Below are 27,566 nucleotides of genomic sequence, written 5' to 3'. Positions count from 1 at the left end.
AGAAGGAGGTCCTACGTTGGGAGAGTGTGGAGGAGAGGAGAGACACCATGCCTGAGATTAGTGCAGGACAGAGAGGCATAGCCGCGAGGTGAAAAAGCCAGGAGAGCACGGCCCAGAGGGCTGCCCAGCTGGGTCCAGGGCAGCCAAGATAGAACACAGAATTTAGTAAGTAGTAACTCGGAATTATTGGCGGGAGGTAGTGGAAGTTAGACAGTCTGGCCTACCTTTTGAGCTGACTAAGGTACATTAAAATATAAAGGCTGTGTGTGCCTTTCATTTGGGAACCTAGACTATTGGGGCGGGTAGCGAACTTGCTGCTAGGGTTTTCATAAAATTTATTTCAACAATTCTGATCATTTAAAAATTATTATTAATTAATTTATTTATTTTACATACCGATCCCAGCTTCCCCTCCCCCTTCTCCTTCCAGTCCCTCTCTTCCCCCTCCACTCTCCTTCCTCCATCTCCCCTATCTTTGTCCAGAGTTCCCAGGAACTTATAAGGATGGCCCTAGCAAAAACTCCTAGAAATTGGAGATAAGGAATCTGAAATGGCTACCTCTAGTAACCAGGCAAGACTTCCAATGGAGGGAGGGGGACACCAACTCACCCACAAAACCTTTGACCCATAATTTGTCCTGCCTATAAGATGTATAGAGATACAGATGGGGCCGAAGTTGAGGAAATGCCCATCTATTGGCTGGCCCAACTTGTGACTAATGCCACAGTAGAGAGCCCACCTCTTATCTTTATGACCGTTCCTCTATACTATTCTGCACCCCCACCCCAAAATCAAATCCCTACAAATGGCATTTTGGGGCATGCCTCCACAGCACATCGACCAAACATTTTGTTCTTACTGTCTTGTTAGCTTTTCCTGAGTTTCTTTTAGGACAGTGCTTTTGAACCAAGTCTTTGACAGCATAACCTAGTTTTCATTGTGAGGATCACAAATTCAGAGCCAGATTGCCTTTGAGTTCTGGCTCCATCTCTTGCTAGCTGTGTGACCTTGGGCAAGTTGCTTAAACTTCTGTGCCCATTTCCCCACTGAAAAGGAGACAGCTGATAGCTGAGTAGGGTGTTGGGGGCTGAGTCAATGCAGCTCTAACAGCTTTGGCAGCGGGTGTATAGCCCATGGGTAAAGCAGATTCTCATTATGTGCTACACCATAGGTTTAAAACTCAGCATCACCGAAAGGCAAAGGAAACCCTGTTCTTACTATTTGGCTTGTAGAACTTGTAGCGAATGCGGCAGTTCTTGTTGTTAGTTACTATTGTGTCCTCTGCAGACGCCTGTGACAGTAGAGCTTGTCAATTTTTTTTTTTTTTTGAGTGTGGAGAAAGCAATAAAGATACAAGAAAGATACATTCAAAATACTAACCTCACCACAGTGGTCATTGTCACATTAGCTTTAAAATTCCACGCTTTCCTTTTAATATCAGCGGTTTGAATTCTCTACTATTTCAAATGCCATAACTTCATCCCTCCTGTGTGTGTAGATCACTTCAGCCTAAATGTCATTGCCTTATTATTGTTAATTTTTTAAGCCATTGGGACTAACTTTTCTATAAGAACTTCCAAATTTTCTAAGTCAATCGTCAGAAAGTGTTTAATGGGAAGGTCAAATACAGGCAAAGCTCTCTGCTCAGTGACTCACCTAGGACAGAAGGGAAACACTCTACTTTTTACCGGAATCTGAGTTAAGAAATAGGGGCAACAGAACAGATGGCAAACAACTGCTTGCGTTACATCAAAATCGACGAGAAGCGATCACCTGGTTTCCAGTCTGAGATGGTTACACAAGATTAGTGGAACTGAAAAAGTTACCTTTTACACAATAAAAGCGGCTCCAGAGGCTTTAAAAGCAAAAAGAACAGCTAGTAAGAGCATGGCTAATGCTTACAGGAAGGGGCACAATCTTACATATCAGAGAACGCTGTTACTAATGGACAGTCCCAGATTCATGCACACATGTGCTGCCCTGATGGGAATTTAGGGTGGTATCAAAAAAAAAAAAAAAAAAGGTGAAGTTGGGAAGACGACATGGGGAAACTTGGAGGAGAATGGGATGTGGATATGGTCATATTTCATGTTTTCATATCTGAAGTTCTCAAGAATAAAGAAAAATCATAATAAAAAAGGATCAAGTAAACTGATGGGTCCATTGCGTCCGTTATAAGCTTGTGGTGGTGGTGTTTTCATACCTAAGAAAAACGCAGCCTCTGTCCCTGTCTTAGTTGAAATGATACTTTAGTTTCCTCCTTTGCAGCTGGCAGTTTCTTAACTTTACTATCTATCTGTAAGGCAAAGTTTCAGATGGCTTTGACTTTTAGGATGAAGTATAAAATTCTCTGGATGAACACAACTATAAAAGGCTGACATAAAGATATGTAATCCAATAAAATGTCCTGCACGGAGGAGAAATTGAGAATATAAGAGTATTGGGGCCAGTGGTGGTGGCACACCCCTTTAATCCCAGCACTTGGGAGGCAGAGGCAGGCAGATTTCTGAGTTCGAGGCCAGCCTGGACTACAAAGTGAGTTCCAGGACAGCCAGGGCTACACAGAGAAACCCTGTCTCAAAAAACAAAACAAAACAAAACAAAACAAGACAAAAAAAAAAAGTATTGGAGCTTGCCCTCCAGTTGTTTTTTTTTGTTTTTGGTTTTTTGGTTTTTTTTGGTTTTTTTTGTTTGTTTGTTTTTTGTTTTTTATTCCTTCCAGTAAAACTGATTTCCTCATGTTGTTTCTGGATTAGAGCCAGAGTCAACTTTGCCTGCCTCTAATCAAATAATGGGGAAAACCGTTTGTAATTCTGACTTCAGTTAGAAGTTCCTGGGAGGCTCTGTGTGGATGGACTGAGCCTAGCTAAGTCCTGATTCATTTTGACTTGAGGTAAGTTATTATCTGTACTGCTGACTGGACTGTAATAATGGTGACTCTTTCATGACAGCGAATGGCAGACACCAGGACTCAGAAAGTAGCCTTTGGCTTTCGAAAGAGATTGAGATGACTGACAATAAAGCAGAGTTGCTTGCAACTTGGAGGAGAGATTTAGAATTTAATTAGTTTCTAGTCTCCTTGTATTTCAAATGAGTTAGATGGGGATTCACAGTAGAACTTTCCATTTCAGCCTACAGAATTAAAAACAGAGTAGGGTAAGACTGGCCAAGGTGAAATATGGCAAGACATATCTCAGGGTTGTTTGCAGGGAAATAGACATAGAGGCTAGATACCTGCCCAGCTCTAGTGCTTTTAAGACTTATTATAAATGTAAAATATATTTAAAATATAAATAATTATGAATATATATTATCTGGGAACTGAATGAATGATCAAAGGCAGGGTAGAAATCCCTGATGGAGATTATAAAATCAATACAACATTCTCCGATTGGACACAGCTGCACTGACAATCTAGTCTTCATTATTCATGTTAGTAAACCATCCTTATTTGGTACATCTAGTTTATATAACATCATCCTGATCCTTATCATTCACTATGCCTAGTTGTATTTCTTTTATAGTATTTTTGCTTTAGGTATTTTGAATTAGAAATCATTATATTTTCAAATTATTATAAAGGTATGCATTGAAATTACCTTCAAATATCTGCTCTCAGACAGGCTTTCTTATTTGATATAAATCATTTTAAGAAGGTGGGGGTGCAGTTCAGTGGTAGAATGTGACTCTCGTGGGTAGGACTCTTGTCAGTGTACTACTAGGTTTTCATTATCCATTCATCATAGTTGGATATTGGGGCCACTTCCATTTCCTGGCTACCATGAATAGAACAGCAATGACCGTGGTGTACTCATACCGTAACAGCAAACTATAGTCTTTGGGGTATCTGATCCAGAGTGATTCAGCTGGATCTCATGGTAGATCTACTTCTAGCTCTTTGAGGAACCTTTACATAGTGGCTGGACCAGTTATACTCCTACCTGTAACCATACTTTTTGGCTACTTTATTAGGTTCTTTTACCTACCACTCTTCTCTACCCCAACCCCTTCCAACCGCCCAATCCCGGGTAGGCAAAAAAGAAGGCTAGAGGGGAAAGGAGAACAGGTCTCTTTAGACTACTTCCTGATGAGTAGTGGCATCAAGTTCCTTGGAGGAAAACCAATCTTCCATCATCAGGATATCTACAACTAGAAACAGGCAGTCATCCAGCCAACAAGAAAGACGGGCAAACAGCAGCAGCAGAGACCAGTAGCTGCCGCAGCCTCTTGGAGCTAGGGCATTTTTCTAGCCTCGCAAGAGTTCCTGGAATTCCAAACATAAAATATCTTCAGCTGGCAGTATCACACCCATGCCAGACCACAAGACGAATCATAGTTAGCTGCTGTGGACAATCTGAAGCATCCCATACCCCACACCTGGGATTAAAACAAAAACATATTTGCATAACATGAATGGGTTTTTAAAAAAACCAAAATTCTCCCTCTACCCACCAGTGGTGGATAATAGTCCCTCTTTCCCCGTATCCATGCTAGCCGCTGGTTTTCTTCTTCTTTAACTTGGCCATTCTGACTGGGATAAGATGAAACCTCAAAGTAGTTTTAATTAGTCTATCCCTAACGGCCAAGCATGTTGAACATTAAAACAAAAATGTTTCTCTGGATGTACAGCTGTTGAGAATTCAATGCTTTTAAGATCGTCAAATAAAGTGTTGGGTATTAAATTGAGATTTTTATCCTTTGCTATATTTTTTTTCCATTTTTTATTAGGTATTTAACTCATTTACATTTCCAATGCTATACCAAAAGTCCCCCATATCCACCCACCCCCACTCCCCTGCCCACCCACTCCCCCTTTTTGGCCCTGGTGTTCCCCTGTACTGGGGCATATAAAGTTTGCAAGTCCAATGGGCCTCTCTTTCCAGTGATGGCCGACTAGGCCATCTTTTGATATATATGCAGCTAGAGTCAAGAGCTCCGGGGTACTGGTTAGTTCATAATGTTGTTCCACCTATAGGGTTGCAGATCCCTTTAGCTCCTTGGCTACTTTCTCTAGCTCCTCCATTGGGAGCCCTATGATCCCTCCATTAGCTGACTGTGAGCATCCACTTCTGTGTTTGCTAGGCCCCGGCATAGTCTCACAAGAGACAGCTACATCTGGGTCCTTTCGATAAAATCTTGCTAGTGTATGCAATGGTGTCAGCGTTTGGATGCTGATTATGGGGTGGATCCCTGGATATGACAGTCTCTACATGGTCCATCCTTTCATCTCAGCTCCAAACTTTGTCTCTGTAACTCCTTATCCTTTGCTATATTTAAAAATTAAACAAATAAATATATTCTGTTGAAATAAAAAATGTTTCTCATCTAGATTTATAACTTACCTCTGAGAATTCTGTTTAGTTCCATGTTTCTTTTTTTCTTTTTTCTTTTTTTTTAAGTTGGGTCGTTTGTTTCCTTGGTGTTTTTTGAGTTCTTTGTATGCTCCAGATAGTAATCTTCTGTCAGATGTAAAACAGGTAAAGATTTGCCCTATACTGTAGACGGCCTTTTCACTCAAATGATCATGCTCTTTGCCACGGCTTTTTAGTTTCATGGGGCTCCTAATTCCTCCACTTCTGGGATCCTACTCAGAAAGTTATTTCCTGTGCCAGTGACCTCTTTGAGATTCAGGGTATTATGTCTTACATTGGGGTCCTTGATTCCTTTGGAATTGAGTTTTGTTCAGAGTGAGAGATAAGGATCCAATTTGATTCCTCTACACTTGGTGATGCAGTTTGACTTGTACCTTTTTTTTTTTTTTAAGATGGTGTCTTTTCTCAAATGTGTATTGTTGGCCTCTTTATCAAAACTCAGGTGTCTGCGGGAAGCTGGACTTCTATGTGGGTCCTTAAATGTATTCCATTGATCACTGCCCTTGACATTCTAGGACTACTTTTTACTGATGCCAGGGGACCCGAGACCTTCCTTATTTGTAGGTGTGGGCTTGAATAATTGTTTAAAAGTAAAACCACCATGCTCAAATTTTGCTACTCATTGGAATCACCTGGAAGCCTTCAAGACAGTCTAGTAGCTCACATCTGTAGTATTAGTTTAGTAAGAGGTAGCCCCAAGTTCAAGGTTAGCCTGGGAAGCACAGGGAGTCCAGACCAGTCTGGGCTAGAGAGAGTCTTGTCTAAATAAATACAAAACAACAACAAACAGAATAGAATGCAACAAAACTCTAAAGTCTTAATACTACCACCTGTAGACATAGAATTTAATCTTTGGACATTGAAGTGTCCCATTCTGTTTCATATCTGTGTTGTCATCTACATGTCTCCCACCCTCCCTGCAGGTCCCAGCGAATAACACAATTTAGGAACCCTTTATATTGCCACAAAAAGGTAGATAAGGTAATTGGTGAAAAACATTAGCAGTCATATGTTCTATCAATAAATACTTTTATTCCAGCATTGTGTATAAAGACTAAAACTGTGCGAACAATATTTTTTTGTCATTCGCTTCGAAAGTTTATGAAAAACTCAGCATTGCAGTGGCAGCCAGAAGCTATTGAGTATGAGCAAATATTTTCAACCGGGGTCATGGCTTCGGGATTGATTTAAAGAGCTTGAGGTATAGCTTAGCAGAGAAAAAGTTGCCTAGAGTGCACAAGGCCCCTGGGCTTTGATCTTCAGCCTTCAAAAAGGCAACCTTGGTGAATGGAAGCCAGGTGGGTATTCTATACAGAAGCAGAAGGGTCTTGAACTTGATGTTAGCCTGGGCTGCATAATGAGACCTCGGAGAAGAAGGGGAAGGAGGGGAGAGGAGTGAGAGGGAAAAGAAACAGCAGCTGTTACGTTAGCTTTCTCCCACAAATTTAATAATGCAGGACTAAAGATCTTATATTACTATGATTTCTTGCCTACATATTAAGATATCAAGACAGTGTGCAGCGCTTGGGAGGTAGGTACAGAGACAGGTAAGTCTCTGTGAGTTCAAGGCCAGCCTGGCATACATAGGAAGTTCTAGCCTAACCAGGAGACTACATAGTGAGAACCTGTCTTAGAAAAACAAACAACCACAAAACAAACAATACCAAGAGAAAAAGAAAAAAGAACAGTGCACACCAGCCTCCTCTTAACAACTTTCTTCTTCTAAATATAAAAATAATTCTCCTCTTAAAAGACTAGTATTTCACATCGTTATCTGGTATTCATTTAGCACCTGCATGTCCAAATAAACTAAGAATATTATCTCAAAATTTCCTCAGGCTGGGCCAAAATATGGTCCCAGGTCTCTCTGTATAAGGAGAGACTCTCTTGACTCGGCGCACTTGAGGCCTTGATGAAACTGAACCCTTTTGTGTGTCTGTGTTATTGAGCAGGTTCAGTTATTTCTAAGCTTCGATGGGGTTGACTCCCATCGTTCTGTGTGTCAGAAGGCTGGACGGTAAATAGAGGATACATTTCTGGCTAACCCTCAGGTGCTCTGGAACTTAATCTGGTCTCATGAGGAATTCTTTTTTCTTGTAGTTCTCTCAGTGGGAAGAATGGGAAAGATTTACAGCTTCGTCCTGGTCGCCATTGCTCTGATGATGGGAAGGGAAGGTTGGGTAAGCCTCTTGTGCAGACTGTCATCTCAGTACAGCCTGCTCTGAAATGGAGTTTCTTTTTAATTTCCAGAGAACCTATTGTTATCTTGCCACTACTAAAACCTAAGGGTAGAAGGAATGAGAGAGTTCTGTGGAGACATGTGGCACATAGTAACATTTAAACACTTAAAAATAAAAAAAAAAAATCAGGACCCACAACAAATCAGTGAAATGTTTTTAAGCTGCCTGTGTTATTTCCTCTTCACATGATATCAGGCATTCAAAACTGGCTATAATAATTAGCATTGGTTTTGGGCCAATATTGAACATCATTGGCATATACTACTAAGATTATCGGAAGGTGATATCAATGAACTTGTGTCTCCATCTATAAGTCCCAAAAGACAAAGGAGTAACTTATTCAAAGTTATTGGATAAATAAAATGGCTCCCTGGTTGAAATAGCATTCTGAGATAGGAGTGGGAGACAACACTGCATCAAGGGTTATCTAGATTGTTAGCAACATTTCTATTCCAAGACCATGAGATGCACATTGCCTTTCAGGCCCTCGAGAGTGAGAACTGCTTGCGGGAGCAGGTGAGGCTCAGGGCTCAGGTGCACCAGCTTGAGACCCGGGTCAAACAACAACAGACCATGATTGCACAGCTCTTGCATGAGAAGGAAGTCCAGTTTCTGGATAAAGGATCGGAGAACAGTTTCATTGACCTTGGAGGCAAGAAGCAGTATGCAGGTCAGAACCGGCTTTTTCTTAAATGTTTCAACCTTTGTGTCGAACATTCATAGCTAATGATGATGCTAAACATTCAGTGACTTTGGGCTTTTTCTTTGTTCAGCTTTGTTTTTTTTTGTTTTGTTTTTTTGTTTTGTTTTGTTTTGTTTTCAACTCAGGATCTCACTAGATAGCTCAGGCTGGCCTGGTACTTAACGGTCTTTCTGCCTGGGCAGGAAGTGCTGGTGTGGTGGTTTGAATATGCTTGGCCCAAGGGAAGTGATACTATTAAGAGGTGTGGCCTTGTTAGAGGAAGTGAGTCACTGTAGGGGTGGGCTTGGAGGTCTGCTAATGCTCGAGCTCTGCCCAGTGCAGAGGAGACCCTCCTCCTGGCTGCCTGGAAAAGACAAGACCCCTTCTGGCTGCCTTTGGATTAAGATGTAGAACTCTTCAGCTCCATCTCCAGCACCATGTCTGCCTGCACATTGCCATGCTTCCCACTATGATGATAATGGACTAAACCTCTGAAACTGTAAGCCAGCCCCAATGAAATGTTTTCCTTCATAAGAGTTGCCTTGGTCATGGTGTCTCTTCACAGCAATGAAACCCTAACTAAGACAGCTGGGATTTCAGGTTTGCCTCTTACCACCCTCAACTGAGTTCACATTTTGCTAGAAAGCTATGCCTATTCCAATGATTAGCAACATGACTCACTTCATCAATTTAAAATGTCTTCTTTTATATTTTACCCTAATCTCTCTAGAATGTGTCATAGAGTTTATGATATGAATAGTAAGTATCTGATAATTCCTGTATCTTAATAAGAAAGCAGGACAACATATTATAAAATATTCACCTATAAGTGTCAGATTATAGTTGAGAATGTTTATATTCAAACTTTGTTTTTATTTATGTTTTTCCTCCTTTCACGTGTATGTAGTTTTTCATTCTGATTATTTGAACTGGGTCTCTCTGTGTTGTCTAGTCTAGGGCTGAACTTCCGAGTGAAAGCAGCCCTTCTACCTCAACTTCCCGAGTAGCTAGAACACAGGAGTGTGCTACCATACCTGGTCCTTTCCTCTGAAAAATAAATGAATAGAATGAAATGATGGGAAAAGAAAACAACTAATTTTTAAGGAAAATAAGAGTAGGTTTTAAATATGTACATTTAATGGTTTGACATTTTTTTCCTTTTGATTAAGCAAAATTTATCTCCTATAAATGAAATGATATTGAACTTTGAGCACAGTATAAACACCACTGCCCCCATCGCTATTCCCCAGAGAATAATATCCCTTTGATTTCCTGGACATAGGAATGGATTCTGTAAGAGTAAATGATAATGGTTAGAAGCAAAGAGGAGAGTGTCTAGAGCTCTTTCTTCAGTCTTCTCTGTCCGCCACTACATTATGTGTTTTAGTATCTCTGCTTATGAATATCAAGTCTAGCTTGATCAAGTAACTGGTGTAGGATTTGGAAGGATATCCAATGCATTTAAAGATGTTTATTACCATCTTATATGTATGGATGTTTTGGCTGAATGTGTATGCCTGTGTATTGTTTGCATGTTTGCTGCCCATGGAGGCCAGAAGAGAGAGTCAGATCCCCTGGAACTGGAGTTACAGACAGTTGTGAGCTTCCGCATTGGTGCTGGGCATCTGCCTTTGAAGAGCAGCCAAAACTATTAATGTCTGAAACATCTCTCTAACCCCAGTCAAATGTATTTTATCCATCCCACCACCACCACCACCATTGACTATCAGCGTTCTGAAACATGGTTGCCCTTCATGTTTACTGATGGAAGAAATGGGAATCGATGAACAAATAAAAACTGAGAAATTTGTCTGACTATATTCAAAAATAGATGTCAGAGACATGTCAGTCTTACAGAAATAAAACCTCCCCATTTGGGGGAGTACTTTCACCACTGAGGAAAATAACTGTCTAGAAACAATTTAAGGAAGAAGGGATTTATTTTGGTCTACAGTTTGAGGAGATACATTTCATCATGGCAGGGAAAGCATGGCGACAAGGCCACACCGCTGGTCACACTGCATCTGTAGCAGCAGGCAGAAAGTGAAGAGTAGTAGGGAGGGGCATTAAACATCAAACCTGTCCCTAAGGACCCATTTTCTCCAGCAGAGCTATACCTCCTGCAAGTTCCACAGTCTTTGAAAACAGGGCCACCATCTGAGGACCAAGTGTTTAAATGCATGGGTCTATGGGACATTTTACATTTAAACCACATGTGGGATTTAGAGTCGTGAGAACTATAGAGCATCGGTGTCAGGAACATGCTCATGTTTACCCAGATTCTTCTTCTCCTCCTTCTCCTCCTCTCCCTTCTCTTCCTCCTCCTTCTCCTCCTCCTCCTTCTTTTTTTTAAAGTTCTTTCTTTCTTTCTTTCTTTCTTTCTTCCTTCCTTCCTTCCTTCCTTCCTTCCTTCCTTCCTTCCTTTCTTTCTTTCTTTCTTTCTTTCTTTTTTTTTTTGAGACAGGGTTTCTCTGTGTAGCCCTGGCTGTCCTGGAACTCACTCTGTAGACCAGGCTGACTTTGAACTCAGAAATCTGCCTGCTTCTGCCTCCCAAGTGCTGGGATTAAAGGCATGTGACACCACCGCCCAGCATTCTCGATTCCTCTTTAAAGATCAGAGAAGGTCTGAGCCATTGACTTGCAGTAGGATAGACACCACAGAACGATAGCTGGGGCTCTAGAACATATAACAGAACTGAGGATATTTCAGGCTAAAGGGACCCAGGAAACACAAAGGGATAGTTTGAAGAAGTTCCATGAGCAAAAACACAGAAATTACATTCTAAGAAACTACAAAGAATCTAAGTTAAGACAGTAAAGGAAGGGTCGGGCCACATCTTCAAGGAATCAGATTCTGTAAATATTCTTAGAAGACAGTGATTATCTGCCATGGCCAGTCATTCAGAGGGGCTGATGACCTTCTAAAGTGCTGATGCTTATCAAAAACTAGGAGGGGCCTGAGAATTCACTCTGTTTGCAAACTAACGAGCTTGCCTGTATGGATCTTGCAGAGAGCTACAGCTAATGGGTCAGAGATATAAGTTCTATGTTTATATTAATATCCCTTCTTCTCAAATCCCAAGGTCTCATGTGAGCAGTTTATGAGGCTATGTCACAACCGGACATTCTGGAATGAAGAAACTCCAGTATTTTATAGAGGGTTAAAGATGTCTAACCTTAGCCTCCAAGGTAGATGGTATCTTTATTTTAGTGTATTGGAGTCTGTCAAAAGACCCTCACTCACAAAGACCACAGAGATTGCCATCGCTGCAAACCCAAGAGGTTTTTAATTATTCCAACATGTTGGGGACCCTCCTCAGCACACAGGCAAGAGGAAAGACCCTGAACAAAGAAAGAACACACTTTTTATACCTTGTAAGAGGCAGATTTAGGCAACAGGGTAGCTGGCTTATTCTAATTGGTATAGCAAGTAACCTTTTCAGGCATTGGTTGGTTTGCACAGTGACTACTTTTGTCCTAGTGACTCACTTTGCCTGCCCTTATGGTGGGTTATCAGCAAAGCAGCAGTACATTTTGAACTTATGGGTCAGCTATTAACGTCACAGGGAATTCTAGCGACAAGGTCAGGGCGGTTTGTGGTTTTTCTCAGAAATCAGTGTGGGGCGGGGTAGGGAAATTTCTCTGAGAACTGTTATTTTTGTTATAGCCATTTCTCTGAGAACAGCTAATCTTGTTTTGGCAGCTGCAGGCTTAGCCATTTTGACCACTAAAACTATACAGTTTGGGAAGTCCCTTCACAGGGGAAGGGGCTGGGTGGTCTTGAACTTATTTTGGATTCTACAAGTGTGCAGCAAAGAGAGCAATGTCTGCCCAGGAGGAGATGTTATCTCAATATCTAGCTGTCTGCCATACAAGTATGTGTTGCGGGAAATACTAAAAAATCGACTCCTCAATTCTCCAACCCCAAATTGATACTGGCAGGCCACAACATTATGCTCTTCATGATCCCAGTCCCACTGTTTACTCCAGCCCCTGCTGGGCCATCTCTCTGGGGAGGTCCCGAGTACCTCTCACTTCCACACAACTCCCCACACACCCCATGATCAGCCATCTCAACACCTAATTACCCAGTAGAAACATGACTCTTTAAGCTTAATTATCCAATCAGGTTTATATAATAAAATCACACTTTACAAGATGCTAATACAATAATTTCAGAGTCAATTGATAATGATAAAAGCTTTATCACAATATTTCTAACCTTGTGAAAAATCTTAGCTACTTGTGGCTGTTTAAAACCACACGGGATCAGCATCTTCTTCTTGTCTGTCTGCCTCCATGTTGGCTTCTCCTCCTTCCTTCTCCTCCTGAGACCTCTCTATCTGTCTCCCCAACTCCTAGGTCTGTCTTCCTTTTCCTGTCCAATCACAGGCCTCCCACTGCCCTAATGTGATTGGGCAGGGGAAATCTTGCAACAAGTATGCTTTAAACATAGGCTAGAATATAAACTCTGTAGAAAAAAAATGTGTACAAATATAAGTGACCTATGCGGAGTTGTCTACAAACACTGCCTGCACTCTATGCCAGGCTAATTAATGAAGCATCACTGCAGGTCAAAAAATAATTGTAAATTTGCTGCTGGATGTGGATGAAATGTTTAAGGATCAGGTCAGACTTCTCATTAAATTTCATTCTATGGCTGAGATGGAAGGGGAAAACATGGGAAGCTGTGGCACATAGGATCAAATTACACTATATATATATATATGTATATATATATGTATATATATGAAATATTACAAAAGATATTTCATATATATATACACACACATATATACACACACACACATATATATACACACACATATATATACACGTATATATGTATATATGCATATATGCACATATGCATATATGTATATATATACAAACACACACGCACTCAATGGTTATAGGTACTGGGTAGCCAGTCAAGGAAAGACTGAGGCTTAGGTGCTAAAGAAATTCAGTCTCTGTCTTTAGAGTGCTCGGGAGCAGATCTGAGAAACAATAGGCACTAAGAAATAAAGCAAGAAGTCAGTTCCTGGAAAATTAAAATGTCAAGGTCAGAGCAAGATTGACTGTGCAAACAGGAGTAAAGTCAATATGTTTTATATGGTAGGGTGTGTGTGTGTGTGTGTGTGTGTGTGTTATGGTGATAAAATGAATAATAGTTATTCTAGGTGACTGTTTCTGGATATAACACCTAAAATAAATCTATAACTCAATATATTTGAAAGCCGGGCGTGGTGGCGCACGCCTTTAATCCCAGCACTCGGGAGGCAGAGGCAGGTGGATTTCTGAGTTCGAGGCCAGCCTGGTCTACAAAGTGAGTTCCAGGACAGCCAGGACTACACAGAGAAACCCTGTCTCAAAAACACCAAAATATATATATATATATATATATATATATATATATATATATATATATATATATGTATATTTGGATTTAATGGTCTTCATATGTGGTCCAGGCATGAAAGAAAAGAGGAAATAACATCAGAAATATAGATATGGTTTGATTATCCTTTGGTTTTTAGTATAATTGCAAAAACTAACACACAATATATAGTACAAATTTTAATAAAAATGTAATATAGGGGCTGGAAAGATGATTCAGTAATTAAAAGTACTTTCTTACACAGAGGATGTGGGTTCAATCCCCAACACTCACATGGTGGCTCACACCATAGTTCCAATTCTAGGGCACTCTCCATTGGCCTCCATAGGCACCAGACATGTACATGGTACACATATATACATACCCATACACATTAAATCAAACTTTAAAAAATAATTAATTAAAAACAAACTTGAAATGTACTATAATATAACAAAGTTTATACTCTGGTGTCCTTAAATTTTAAGCAGTCTGTTCATGCATATGATTTGCATAAATTATTTGTCTTTGTTTTTATTTATAAGACACTATACTGTTAGTAAATTAGTTACTTCTCTGAACTATAATTCATCATATGCCAGCAAACATCTAATTACATCCAACCTAGTAATTTTTGCAAATAATGTATAAATCACATATGTTCACAGCATATAATTAAACTATCTTTTTTTTAAACATGTGGGGGCTAATGACTTATGAATTAAAATTTATTGTATCAAACTCACATTCGGGGGTGACAACTGCAACATGTCTTTTTGGTTAATGACTTGGGATGCTCTACAATGGCTTCTACGGAAGCTTCCAGTTTCCATGGCAGCTTCCTGAGGCAGTATGGGTAGTGGCTAAGGTGTACCTTTAGACACCCAGTTCAAAGTCTCCTTGACTGTCTATGGCCCCTGGACAAATTACTTAACCACCTCTGTTTTTCATGTTCCCTCCTCATAAAATGGGAACTTTTTATTTGTTGTCAGGATTGCGTGAGTTAAGATTTCTAATATAACATTTAGCCTAAAACAATAAAGCCATATATGCATGGACATTACCATCTACTGTCCTCCCTGCTCTTAGAGGTAACATCCCATTCACTCTGTGTCACAAGAGCATTGTAATCCCCTGTGGGCCAGTATCTTTTTTCATTGTCACTTTTCTTCCTCTGTCATCTGGGAATGAGGCTAACTATGGTAAGGCTAGTTCTGGCATGTCCCAGAATTCTCTGTAGACTAGTAGGTGACCCCTGTTGCTAACATTTGAAAAGAAAATTCAGAATGCAAGGTATTCCAGGAGTGATGGTACACATCTGTAATCCCAGTGCTATGGAAACTAATTCAGGTAGGGAAGTTAGAGTTAACTGGACTAGTAAAAATAGGATAGCCTGGAACAGTCATGCACTCTCACAAACAAACAAACAAACAAACAAACAAACCAAAACATCAACGTGATTGGGGGCAGGGGAGAGTCTTTTTCAGTCATAAGTTTTCAACCTTGAGCTTCAGCCACAGCAACAAGAAGAAAAAGATACTCTTGCTAAGCTGGGATGTTACTTACTGAAGCTTAAACACAGTCTTCCTTAAGTGGCTTGCTTTCTGCACATAGGGGAAACTATTTCTCTACAGCCAGAGTAATGCAGTGTTTATCAGAGAGAAGCTCTCATGGGCCTTTTTCTTGTGGCACTTGAGCCTTTAAAAATCATGCCTTTTTAAAAGCCCTATAAAGGGCTGGGAAGACGGCTCAGTGCTTAAGAGCACGTACTGTTCTTGGAAAGGACCTAAGTTTGCTTCCCAAAGCCAATGTCAGGCAACTCACAACAGCTTATAACTCCAGCTACAAACAGAAAGTGTTGGCAGAAATCCCAGTATTCGTGAAAATTTTCTAAAGCAAGTTAATCATTTTCATATTTTCCTGGAAAAGAGTTTGAACTTTGTGAGTCTTTGCTACTCAGCTCTTTTGATAGGAGATCAACTATAAACAAGGAGCTCTTTCCTAGCCCAGGGAAAATATGCTTTTAATGAAAGTCTTTTAGGATATACTTGACCGCAAGACATAAGCTTTTAAATACCATTGAGTGGACTGTACTTGGGCATCTTCTCCTTGTTTAGTTACCTAACAGGACCCCTTTTATAATCCAGCGCATATAAAGAATACTTGTGTTTCTGAATCTTGAAAAGAAATGCATGAACAAAGCCTAAATCACTCCAAAGATCAAGAGTTTACCAACGGTATACAATGATTGAAGTCAGCCTTGTGAAGTCTATTTATTTTCTTTCCTGAGTCCCACTGCCCACTCTTAATACGATATGTTTCATATTGCTGACAATGTAGCATCAAAACAACGAACTAAAGAATTTTAAAACACTCTATAAGACTTATGTAATTCAGTCATAAGACAATTTTTAAAGAGGAAAGTAACAAAAGGATAAACGTAAGATATAGAAGAGATTTTATGTGATTACTTTCAGAAGTTTTCAGAAGTCTGTGCCTGGCTATTCTTGAGACCACTTTTTTTGTAGTGGGCTCTGCTCCAATCTTGTGCAAGCTGCTGGGGCACCTACATAACACATACTCATACTTTCCAAATCTACTCAAATCAGCCTAGAACAGTGCCTCTCAACCTTCCTAATGCTGCAACCTTTTAATACAGTTCCTCACAGGTGGTGACCCCAGCCCTAAAAGTATTTTTATTGCTACTTCATAACTGTAGTCTTGCTACTGATATGAATTATAATATAGATAATTTTGGAGAGTTACCAAAAGGGTTGCGACCCACAGGTTGAGAACCAGTGGCCTAGCATGCGCCCCAGTGGGTATTAGCTTGTCCTACCTTAAGTGACTTCAAAACAAAACAAAACTAATTATTACTCTTTGGTAACTAACTAGTAGCTATTTAACTTCAAAAGACAAAGAAATACCATGGCAAAGAAAAAGGCAAGAATGAAAGGAAGCGTAAAAGCTTGCAGTTTTTTTTTTTAACAAAAACATCCAAGAATATGTGAGTTATTTAAAAGAAATGTAGTGAAACCGAAAGATTCTAAAAAACATAACAGTATTACTGTTTGGTGTTCAGTCCCAAATATTCAATAAGACTTTAAGCCAAAATATTTCATATTGTAATATTTGTATGCTGTCACATTTATATTTTCATGGTTTAGTTCACTGGGCAGCTAAGTTTCACTGTGCTGTCCCACTTAAGTACAAGGCAGAAGCTGAATACACATGACTTTTTAAAAAAATGTATTTGTTATTTATGTCTATGAATGCTTTATCTGCATGTACACCTGCATGTCAGAAGAGGGCATCAGACCACATGATAGATGGTCGTGAGCCACCATGTGCTTGTGGGAATTGAACTCAGGACCTCTGGAAGAAGAGCCAGTTCTCTTAACCACTGAGCCATCCCTCCAGCCCCATAAGTGGTTTGTTTTTAACCTACTTTCTCCAAAAATAATAAATGCTCCTTATTTCATTCATTCCCCCCTTATCATTCCAAACTCATGATCAAGAAGTCAATGGTAATTAAATCATAGCAAAGAAAACAGGATTTTCTGAATATCCACTAGAAGATGCCCAGGACAGCACTTTAAGAACTACTCACGCATTCATTTGCTTTTATCTGTCTCCAGTGATACTGAATCTCAGGAATAAAGACATAATAAATGTTATATTATCTTGTTTTTGTAAACAGATTGTTCAGAGATTTACAATGACGGATTTAAGCAGAGTGGATTTTACAAAATCAAACCTCTTCAGAGCCTGGCAGAATTCTCTGTTTATTGTGACATGTCTGATGGAGGGGGATGGACTGTAATTCAGAGACGATCTGATGGCAGTGAGAACTTTAACAGGTAACTGCTTTTTGTTTTGGGGGCTTTGGGGCAGGGGAGGCTGTGCTTTTCTGCTTTTCATTTTGTTTTGGGTTTTGTCTTTTTTTTCTTGTTTATTTCTTTCTTTTGGTTTTGTTTGGTTTGTTTTATTGAGACATGGTTTCTCTGTATAGTCCTGGTTGTCCTGGAACTTAGTCTGCAGACTGGACTGGCCTCCAATTCAGAGATCCACCTGCCTGTGTCTCCCAGGTGCCAGGATTAAAGGCGTGCACTATCATTGCCTGGCCAACAGATAATTGCTTTTAACAAGTAATTATTTTGGCATAGCATATGTGATATTTGTGAGTTAAACCTTCTTTTTTATTTATTTATTTTATGTATATGAGTACCCTGTAGCTGTCTTTAGACACACCAGAAGAGGACATCAAATCCCATTATAGATGGTTGTGAGCTAACATGTGGTTGCTGGGATTTGAACTCAGGTCCTCTGGAAGAGCAGTCTGTGCTCTTAACCTCTGAGCTATTTCTCTAGCCCGAGTTAAGCCTTCTTATGTCTCAGATTTATTCATGTGACAGAAACATTCTCATTTTTGAGTACCTGAGAATGAGTAAGCTACTCAAGAGAATACTGGAGATGAGAGAGTATGAGGATACTTAAGCACTGCAGGTGTCTGTCTGTATTTTGCTAAAACTAACATTCAGTGTAAACTTTTCAGGGGTTGGAATGACTATGAAAATGGCTTTGGAAACTTTGTCCAAAACAATGGCGAATACTGGCTGGGTAACAAAAACATTAACTTGCTAACTATTCAAGGTAAGGTTTGTGCTGGCGTGCAAGAGGCACATCTTAGACTCAGTCCCCAGTACTATGAAACTAAACCCATGCAGTATTTCCCACTAGATCATAGGCAATAGAAAAAAACTCTGTATCAGTCATTTTTTTTTTTAGATGTAATGATTCTTGCTGAGCCATAATCCCATTTGTAAGATATTGCTTAAAATAGAAAAGTGAAACTAGGTTGGTAGGGAATATTCAGTTTTCTAGTGTATATTTTCTAGTCCTTGAATGGAAATGTGTTGTCAAAAACACTTTTAAAGACTTGAGTGTGTGTGTGTGTGTGTGTGTAAAATTTATCACCACAATAATACCTTGTAATAAGCCACTGAAAGACAGTAGTACTTTTGGGGCTAGAGAAAACTCAGAGCTCAACAGTTTACATTGTTTCACCCAGCACCCACATCAGGTAGGCCATGACTGCCCGTAACTCCAACTCCAGGGAATTCAGTGTTCAATTCTGGCCTCTGAAGGCACACGCACATGTGGCATTACTCACACAGACACCTACATATAGATATAAAAAGAAGAAGTCTTGAAAATGGTGTGGTCTGACCCGACTACCCCAGCATAGCTGTAGCCATTTTGTCCCGTGCCTGCCAGTCACTGACACAGAGAAGTGACTCGGCTCAGAGCAAGGACACGCTGACCACATGCCCTGTTTTGTTCTGAATGTTCTGTATGAAGTTTGCTAATCTTAAGAAGTTCTACAAAGCTTTGTGTAAGACCCATCAAATCAAGGGTCAACAGGAACTGTTAGGTTTGAGTCAGAGCTGACCACCAAGGCAGAACTGCTAGCACCCGGCGTATGGTCTCATTAGTATTGTGTGTGCGTGTGTGTGTGTGTGTGTGTGTGTGTGTGTGTGTGTGTGTGTGTGTGTGTTTTCTTCCTTTATAAGCCTGCTCTGGGAAATGTTTGATGTCACAGTTCAGGTATCCTGAGCTACATCCCTGGTCTGACCAGTATCAGGGTGTGTGTTCAATAAACCATCCCTGTCTAACTGAGATTAGTGTTCTTATGGTTTGTGAAGCAACTCCTAGACCATAACAGAAAGCATAAAATAGATAATTTCATGTAAATTGTGAACCCCTATACAATTCTCCCATACACACTCACTTGCGTTACTACAGAGTCCGATATTTGTATACAGCTTTATGTTTGATAACAACTCATTGGTACTTATTTTTTATATTCTTTGGCCTCCATCCATCCTCCTCCTCACCTTGCTTATAGCTTGAGGCTGCAGTCAGCCCCATCTAGGAACAGTGCTCAGTGTGTTCACACTGGCAGCACACAGGCTTACTGTTCCAGCCCAGCTCAGGCAACTGCTGAAGTCTATTATATTCGAGGTCATCAGTGGGTTTCTGATGACAAGGATATTGGAGATATGAGAGTGGTAGCTGAAGAGGTTGTACAGTCCTGATAGGTCATACCTTCCCCCGTGATCCGTGCTCTCTAAATCTACAAAAGGCTTCCTTTCCCTCAAACTATAAATTATCCTAGTTTTAAGAGGTGTGTGTGTGTGCCAAATATGTAATGTTTATCATGCAATTCTATCTCTTTCATAGATTAATATTTTTTAAGATTTATTCTATGTATATGAGTACACTGTAGCTGTGGTTGTTGGGAATTGATTTTTTTTTTTTTAGGACCTCTGCTCATTCTGGTCATCCCTGATACCTCAGGTCAACTCTGCTCGTTCAGTCCCTGCTTTCTCTGGACCAAAGATTCATTTATTACCTTCCCTCTTCCTCTTTTGACTATTTCAAGACAGGGCTTCTCTGCGTAGCCCTGGCTGTCCTGGAACTCACTCTATAGACCAGGCTGGCTTCAAACTCAATGTCTCTGCCTGTGCTGGTATTAAGGGTGTATGCCAACAATACCAGGCTAGATTTCTTAATCTATTAACTAAAAATACCATCTCTGTTTTTTTTTTAAACAAAGTGAATCATACTATTATTTTGTTTGTATTCTTTACTTAGTAGACTTTTTTCCACTTTACTATTTTGCTGTCATTGTTTTCAAGTAAAATAAACAATAACACATTCACGTTGTATCACAGTAGTGTCACTGTTTATTCTTTGAAAACTGATTCTTGGCTGAAGTAAAACAAACCCACCATTTATTTTTAAGACTAGTCAGTATCATAACATGTATTTAAAAGCCAAACAAACAGAACTACAGTTTCTTACTGTTTCTATTGGCTTTTTGTTTTGTTTTGTTTTAGGAGACTACACTTTAAAAATCGACCTGACAGATTTTGAGAAAAACAGCAGCTTCGCACAATACCAAAGTTTTAAAGTTGGTGATAAAAAGGTACTAAAAATTTTATATAGACAATGTCTTGAGTTAATGTTGAAAATATGCAACTAAGCCCCAAAGTCTGTAGAAATAAAAATATGCAATATAACCTGTTTTGTTTACTGAACGTGTTTTCAAAACGTTTCCCACTGATAGTAAAAAATGACTCCTTTTTTCCTTTAGTCTTTTTATGAACTAAATATTGGAGAATATTCTGGCACAGCTGGAGATTCCCTGTCAGGAACTTTTCATCCTGAAGTACAGTGGTGGGCTAGTCACCAAAGGATGAAGTTCAGCACGTGGGACAGAGATAACGACAATTACCAAGGAAACTGTGCTGAGGAAGAGCAGTCTGGCTGGTGGTTTAACAGGTTGGACACTTTGCGGACCCAGTTGTAATGGCACTAATGATACCTCACTGACGGGCCTTAGCTATAATGAGTGATGTAATGTCGACCTCTGTGATACTGTTAAGTAATCCTCCTTTCTAGAACTCTTCAGCTTTTGAAGGTGCTTCTGAGGACTTGCTCATTGAGTTATGTTAGTGAAGCCTGACCAGTACGGCAGAAAAGCTGGGTGTGTCTGGCGTTTCTGTAACTCCAGCACTTGGAGGCAGAGACAGGAGCATCACCCCAAACTCAACACCTGTCTGGTTCACATACCAAATTCAAGGCTAGCCTGAGCCACTTAGCAAGATCCTGTCTTGAAAACAAACAGACAAACAAACAAACAAACAATTACATGAAAGAAAAAGAAACAAACAACAAACCAAATTCTCCAATAACATGTCATGGAAATAAATCAAACTTTTACTTTTTAAAAAATTATTTATTTATTTTATGTATGTGAGTACACTGTTGCTGTCTTTAGACACACCAGAAGAGAGCATCAGATCTCATTTCAGATGGTTGTGAGACACCATGTGGTTGCTGGGATTTGAACTCAGGACCTCTGGAACAGCAGTCAATGCTCTTAACCCCTGAGTCATCTCTCTAGCCTTCTACTTCTTTTTAAATTTATTTTTATTTTATGTACATTGGTGTTTGGACTGCACATATATCCGTGTTAGGTTGTCAGAAGCTCTGGAACTAGTTACAGACAGGTGTGAGCTGCCATGTGGGTGCTGGGAATTGAACCTGAGTCTTTGGGAGAGAGCAGCCAGTGCTCTTAACTGCTGAGACATCTCTCCAGCCCTCAGAATGCTACTTTTACGAGGATGTTTTTGTTATAAGCAGAACACCACTAGTTGACGGGAGGAAGTAGAGAGCATGCATACAGTAAAGTTAAAAAAATATTATAATAAAGTTAAATGTTAAAGAGAAAGAAAGAGAAAAGGAAAAAGGGAGGAAGGAATTTGTGACACTCAGCTAGCTCTTTTCACTGCCCTATATCTTACAAGATAACCACTGTTACTGCTGTAATTTTAATGCTCCTTTTATTCCATATTAACTTTTTTAAAAATGTATTTATTTTTATTTTATGTATTTGAGTACACTGAAGCTGTACAAATGGTTGTGAGCCTTCATGTGGTTGTTGGGAATTGAATTTTTAGGACCCCTGATCGCTCCAGTCAACTCCACTCTCTCAGTCCCTGATTGTTCCAGCCCAAAGATTTATTAATTAATATACATAAGTAACACTGTAGCTGTCTTCAGATGTACCAGAAAAAGGTGTCAGATCTCATTACTGGTGGTTGTGAGCCACCATGTGGTTGCTGGGATTTGAACTTAAGACCTTCGAAAGAGCAGGCAGTGCTCTTAACCACTGAGCCATCTTGCCAGCTCCCATATTAACTTTTATTAGTTCATTGAATATAAGCCTTTCCAATCTAGGGAAGATTGCTACAATAGTCTTGAAACTTAATCCTACCCCAGCTGCTGTTTATCATCGAGCTCATTCTTTTGAGTGTGGAGAAGCTGGGGGACTGGGTTCTGAGGCTCAAATCCTGAGCCTTGTGGATCATAGGCAAGCACTCTACTATGGAGTACACACACCCTGGCTTCTGATACAAATTTCTTCATTGTATGAACCTGAGATATGCTTCTTTTTTTATTATTATTCTCTGTCCTGTCCCCACCTCCCAGCTTTTGAGACAGAAACTCATGTAGCCCAGGTTGGCAGAATTATAGGCAGAAGCATCCATGCCTGGCTGACTTTAGAGTGGTATATTCAATTCAGATTCAGTGAGTTTAAGATATTACCATCAGTTACAGTAAATTTATACAAGTGTAAAAATAGCAGATTTAGCCGGGCGTGGTGGAATCCTTTAATTCCAGCACTTGGGAGGCAGAGGCAGGCAGATTTCTGAGTTCGAGGCCAGCCTGGTCTACAAAGTGAGTTCCAGGACATCCAGGGCTATACAGAGAAACCATGTCTCGAAAACAAACAAACAAACAAAAATAGCAGATTTCCCCCTGGGTTTTACTTTTCCAAAAGATGAGTCTATTTAACATTTGGCCAGTTATTAGGAAAACAGAGTGCACACACACACACACACACACACACACACACACACACACACACAATGTGAAAGGAAGAGAAGGAAAATCACTTTTTCCTACTGTGAAAACTTGAAACAAAGTGATAATCTTCCCTTGTGGCTTTCTTGTTCTTAAAAAAAAAAGTTCTAAGTAAGCATTATTTAAGACTTACCTACAGATAACAATGTCATCTGTGAACATTCACTAATGTCTGCTTTTGAATAGACTGGAAGACATAACCGTTAACATTACTGAGTTCTGACGTGTGTACTTTGTCCATTTGGTTGATTTTTGGTTGATTGTTCTGTGCCCGAATGGCAGTTGTACACACATTAAGGAAGGCAAATAAATGTTAAGAGCTGACTTTAGAAATAGGGGTTGAGGAGAACAAAACAATTCAGTAGCAGGAGGCACCCACGGACTACTGGTCAACCTAGAGAGAAAATAAATTATTCCAGAAGCCTCGTCTGTACTCTGGTCTTCTGTGTCACATCTAATCTACGTGACTTGTTGGCACTTGTGAGTGTCTCTCGCTACTGAGGCTGGAATTGCAGCGCCCCCCACAGGTTTGTGTATGTATAGTCCAGCCCCACAATAGGTAGGAGCCTAGTCACAGCTGCCCTCCCTGCCTGTGCCCTGTGCCTTTTCCACCGGGAAAGGCTCCAACCCCTGAATCATTTGCCAACATAAGTCCTTCCTCCCGTAAGTTGTTTTTGTATGGCATTTAGTCATAACCAGTAGAAAAATAACGAAAACACTCATTGCTGCCTTGTGGGCCTCCTGTTTAATGCAAGTGTGATTTCCCCTACCTGCTATGCCCCACACCTGCAAGCTACAAGCTGCTTCGTTACCTCCGAGTATCAGTCTCCACTAAGCAGTGTCAAGCCCAGGCTAGAAACTGAAGGCTACTGACACACCCATCCCTGAATGCTAAGTCGTGGGCCTTATGGTCCATTTCTCAATAGGCTCCAAATCAGTCCAAATATGAAAGTTCATATGGCAGACGTCCTCTATATAAAGATATGCCCAAGTATTTATTTATAAAGAGGTTTTTCTTTTTAAATGTTACTTCTCATGGTACTTTGAAAACACAATGAATACTGAAGCCTTGCAGATTTAGGACGCATGGCTCCAATTAGTCCTAACCATTCAAATTAGGATGGCTGCCAGGGTGACCAATAAAAGTAAATCAGAAGCTTAGTGATGGCCCACGCCTACTACTTTGCATTTATGAATGAATTATAGGCTTTTCTGACTCAATATTTTTTCCAGAGTTGTTTTTTTTCCCCCAGAACTGCTTCTGAATATTCTTTTCACAGCCTTCAGGCTGATATGTTTTCATTCATTATAGCAATAAATAAATATACAGTGGCTGGGAGTGGTGGCGCACGCCTTTAATCCCAGCACTTGGGAGGCAGAGGCAGGCGGATTTCTGAGTTCCAGGCCAGCCTGGTCTACAGAGTGAGTTCCAGGACAGCCAGGGCTACACAGAAAAACCCTGTCTTGAAAAACCAAAAAACAAAACAAAACAAAACCAAAAAACCAGTGATTAATATTATATCAGGAAAATTAGAACAAACTGTAACATAGAAGTTTTTGTATGCCAAGGACAGATGAGTGTACTCCAAAGGAGGAAGAAGGAAATATTTGAGTTTTATGATACTCTAACAAACCTATCTAGATTGGTGCCATATATGTAAAAAAATTAACTTGGCAACCCAGACAATAGATTATTTGATGATAGCTGGGGGAGTTTTAAAAGGAGGTTTGGGTCCTGTTTGCTCTTGAAGATGGAAATATTTGATATGGTAACAGTTCAAAGAAGCGATCTGACTAGTGAAAGCCACATCTGACCAGGCCAGCTCAGTCACCTCAACAGGGTGGAGGTGGAAAGATGGGAAAGAAAAAGACAATTAGACAACAGTATAACATGAATGACGACTCCAGCAGGTGCTGAAGCTAAAGCAGGTTTGTTTTTTCCAGTCTGCTTTTATAACAATCTAGGTACATACAAAGAGTAAGCTCAGTCCTGAGGCATAAACAAAGTAATCGATTAACAAGGCAACAATCAAAGTAATCAAACAAGGCAATAAACAAAGTCCTGTGGTCCCTGCATCTAGGGGTTTATCACAATGACCAAAATACAAGGAATGCAATACTTTCCTCAGCTGTATTGACCTGGAGCCTACTTCCTAGTCCTAGCCCAATGTCAAATTCCTGCCGAATTCCTAGAAACAGCCCCCAATGCTCTCCTCACACATCTTGGCTGTAGATTAGAGAACTTGGATGCACCAACTACCCAGGAAGCTGCAGCAGAGCCCCTCCCCCCAGTCTTATTTTGCTAATCATGGCTTCCTGGCCAACCACAAGGTAAATAAACACTGCTCAACTGGGAGGATGTAGGTGAAGTTTACAAAGAAGTTTTTCTTTGCTTTTTTTTTTTTTCCTTCTCCTTTTTGTTTAAAAGCTACTAAGAACTGAAATACTAAGCTAAGCAGTGGTGTCACAGGCCTTTAATCCCAGAGCTTGGGAGACAGAGGCAGGAGGATCTCTGTGTTTGAGGCCAACCTGGTCTACAGAGTGAGTTCCAGGACAGCCAGGGCTACACAGAGAAACTGCCGCTTCAAAAAAAGAAAAATAGGAGCTGGTGAGATGGTTAAGATCGACGACTGCTCTTCCAAAGGTCCTGAGTTCAAATCCCAGCAATCACATGGTGGCTCACAACCATCCATAATGAAATCTGATGCTCTCTTCTGGAGTGTATGAAGACAGCTACAGTGAACTTACATATAATAAATAAATAAATAAATAAATAAATAAATAAATAAATAAATAAATATTTTTTAAGAAAAAAAAACACTCAATAAAAAAAAAAGAAAAATGAAAAAGAAAGGAGAGGGCGGGGGAGGTAGAGGGAAAACTGAAAGAACTGAGTTATTTAATTCTCAACACTCCAAGTGATTTGGGATGGATCGTCACATATACTATGGGACCGAAACTCACCTGTTTAAATAACATTTGGTTGTAGAAAAGTCTCAGGTTTGAGAACATGAAAGTTTTGTGGGAAAATGGCAGAAGTCATTATCTAAAAGTTCTAATCATTTCTTAGCAAGTTTCTCAAGAGTACTTTCCTTCTGATTGCTCTGTTTTCTTCTGTTCTCCCACTAGGTGTCACTCTGCAAACCTGAACGGTGTTTACTACCGTGGTTCCTACAGGGCAGAAACGGATAATGGTGTTGTGTGGTACACCTGGCATGGGTGGTGGTATTCCTTGAAATCTGTGGTTATGAAAATTAGGCCAAGTGATTTTATTCCAAATATTATTTAGTTGCCCTCATTGGGATCTCCTTTCTGTAATTCATCTTGGTTTACTTGAAAATAAATATTTGAAAAAGATATAATTCTGAATAACACACTCATGGCCATGGTAATTGTGTGTGACTTCTCATTCTTCATACTGCCTTTATTACTTAATGTACTTTAAGTTCAGCAGATACACAACATCCACCAAATAAATGCAGATTATGTTAATGTTTACCAAATTGCTATGTGCATACTGATATGAGAAGAGGTTAGAACTGTCTAGAAAACACCACAGACTGATTAACATGATTAACTAATAACCCAAGCTTAAATTTGTAATAATAAATCACATATGCCCGGGTGTGTTTAGTGCACGCCTTTAATCCATGCACTTGGAAGGCAGACACAGGTGGATCTTTGAGTTCAAGGCTGGCTTGGTTTAGAGAGCGAATTTCAGGATAGCCAGGAAAGACTTCACAGAGAAATCTTGTTTAGGGAAAAGAAAACAAACAAACAAAAAAACCAAAATAAACCAATAAATCATATATAACGCGACTGACAGAGAGAGAGAGAGAGAGAGACAAAATCTGGCAAAATATGATGTTTTGTCCAAATCAGCTACATACGTATTACACGTTGGGCTTTGGATTAAAGTCTGTGGCTACAGAGTTAAACTGTTAAGCGCAGTCCAGGCTCTTCAAAGGTATAAGCACTACTCACATGCTCAGGATATTTCTGCTGTTTCCACCTTTCTTCATAGGCCTTATTTTACACATGATGTTGGTTGACAATGGAGAAGTAACCAGAGGCCTCATCTTACTTCATAGGTCAGCCCCTGGGAGAGGTTGCTGCTGCTGAGCTGAGAATTTCTGTATCTGAGTTTTGGTTATAAGGTTAGTGAAAAAAACCAAAAACTCAAATCTAAGTTGTTCGGTACTAGGCAATGAATGGATCTTCTTGAATAACTCTGGATTGGTGTTTTTTAAGTGAAGATAAAAGAAAGATCTTCCAAAAACTATTTGCATGCTAACCCTGGGCCAGGCTCAGAAGATACAGCTTGAGCCCACACAGCTAAGGGAGAAAGGCACAGCAACCACATAAACATGAAATTGTAAGTTGGTTTTTGTTTGTTT

The 27,566-nt window shown here is 39.9% G+C and overlaps 1 protein-coding gene across 3 annotated transcripts; it reads left to right on the top strand.

Moving 5' to 3' along the window:
* Fgl1 (fibrinogen-like protein 1) lies at positions 1 to 26,545 on the top strand. Of its 3 annotated transcripts, none has more exons than XM_011242187.1 (8): positions 1 to 165; positions 7,473 to 7,552; positions 8,096 to 8,282; positions 17,375 to 17,534; positions 18,230 to 18,327; positions 20,577 to 20,665; positions 20,834 to 21,021; positions 26,299 to 26,545. In XM_011242187.1, exons 2-8 carry the CDS (start codon positions 7,490 to 7,492, stop codon positions 26,456 to 26,458), a joined length of 945 nt encoding a protein of 314 aa, XP_011240489.1. In that variant the 5' UTR covers positions 1 to 165; positions 7,473 to 7,489; the 3' UTR covers positions 26,459 to 26,545. The 3 variants fall into 3 exon arrangements, with proteins under 3 accessions (XP_011240489.1, XP_011240490.1, NP_663569.2); NM_145594.2 differs by lacking the exon at positions 1 to 165 and adding an exon at positions 2,823 to 2,893; XM_011242188.3 differs by lacking the exons at positions 1 to 165; positions 20,834 to 21,021 and adding an exon at positions 2,785 to 2,893 and having other exon boundaries at positions 26,299 to 26,543.
* Positions 26,546 to 27,566: the final 1,021 nt, after the last annotated feature.

The sequence above is a fragment of the Mus musculus genome, chromosome 8 (assembly GCF_000001635.26).
Source record: "Mus musculus strain C57BL/6J chromosome 8, GRCm38.p6 C57BL/6J".
NCBI lineage: Eukaryota > Metazoa > Chordata > Mammalia > Rodentia > Muridae > Mus > Mus musculus.
Note: the sequence above shows the minus strand (reverse complement) of the source record. Positions and strands in the feature narration are given on the sequence as shown.

What these genes read in the sequence shown, in the direction of transcription:
- Fgl1 (XM_011242187.1), top strand. Translation starts at nt 7,490, where the DNA reads ATGGGAAAGATTTACAGCTTCGTCCTGGTCGCCATTGCTCTGATGATG. An exon ending in TAACTTGCTAACTATTCAAG is followed by an intron (nt 18,328 to 20,576) that starts GTAAGGTTTGTG and finishes GTTTTGTTTTAG; the next exon opens with GAGACTACACTTTAAAAATC. An exon ending in TCTGGCTGGTGGTTTAACAG is followed by an intron (nt 21,022 to 26,298) that starts GTTGGACACTTT and finishes TTCTCCCACTAG; the next exon opens with GTGTCACTCTGCAAACCTGA.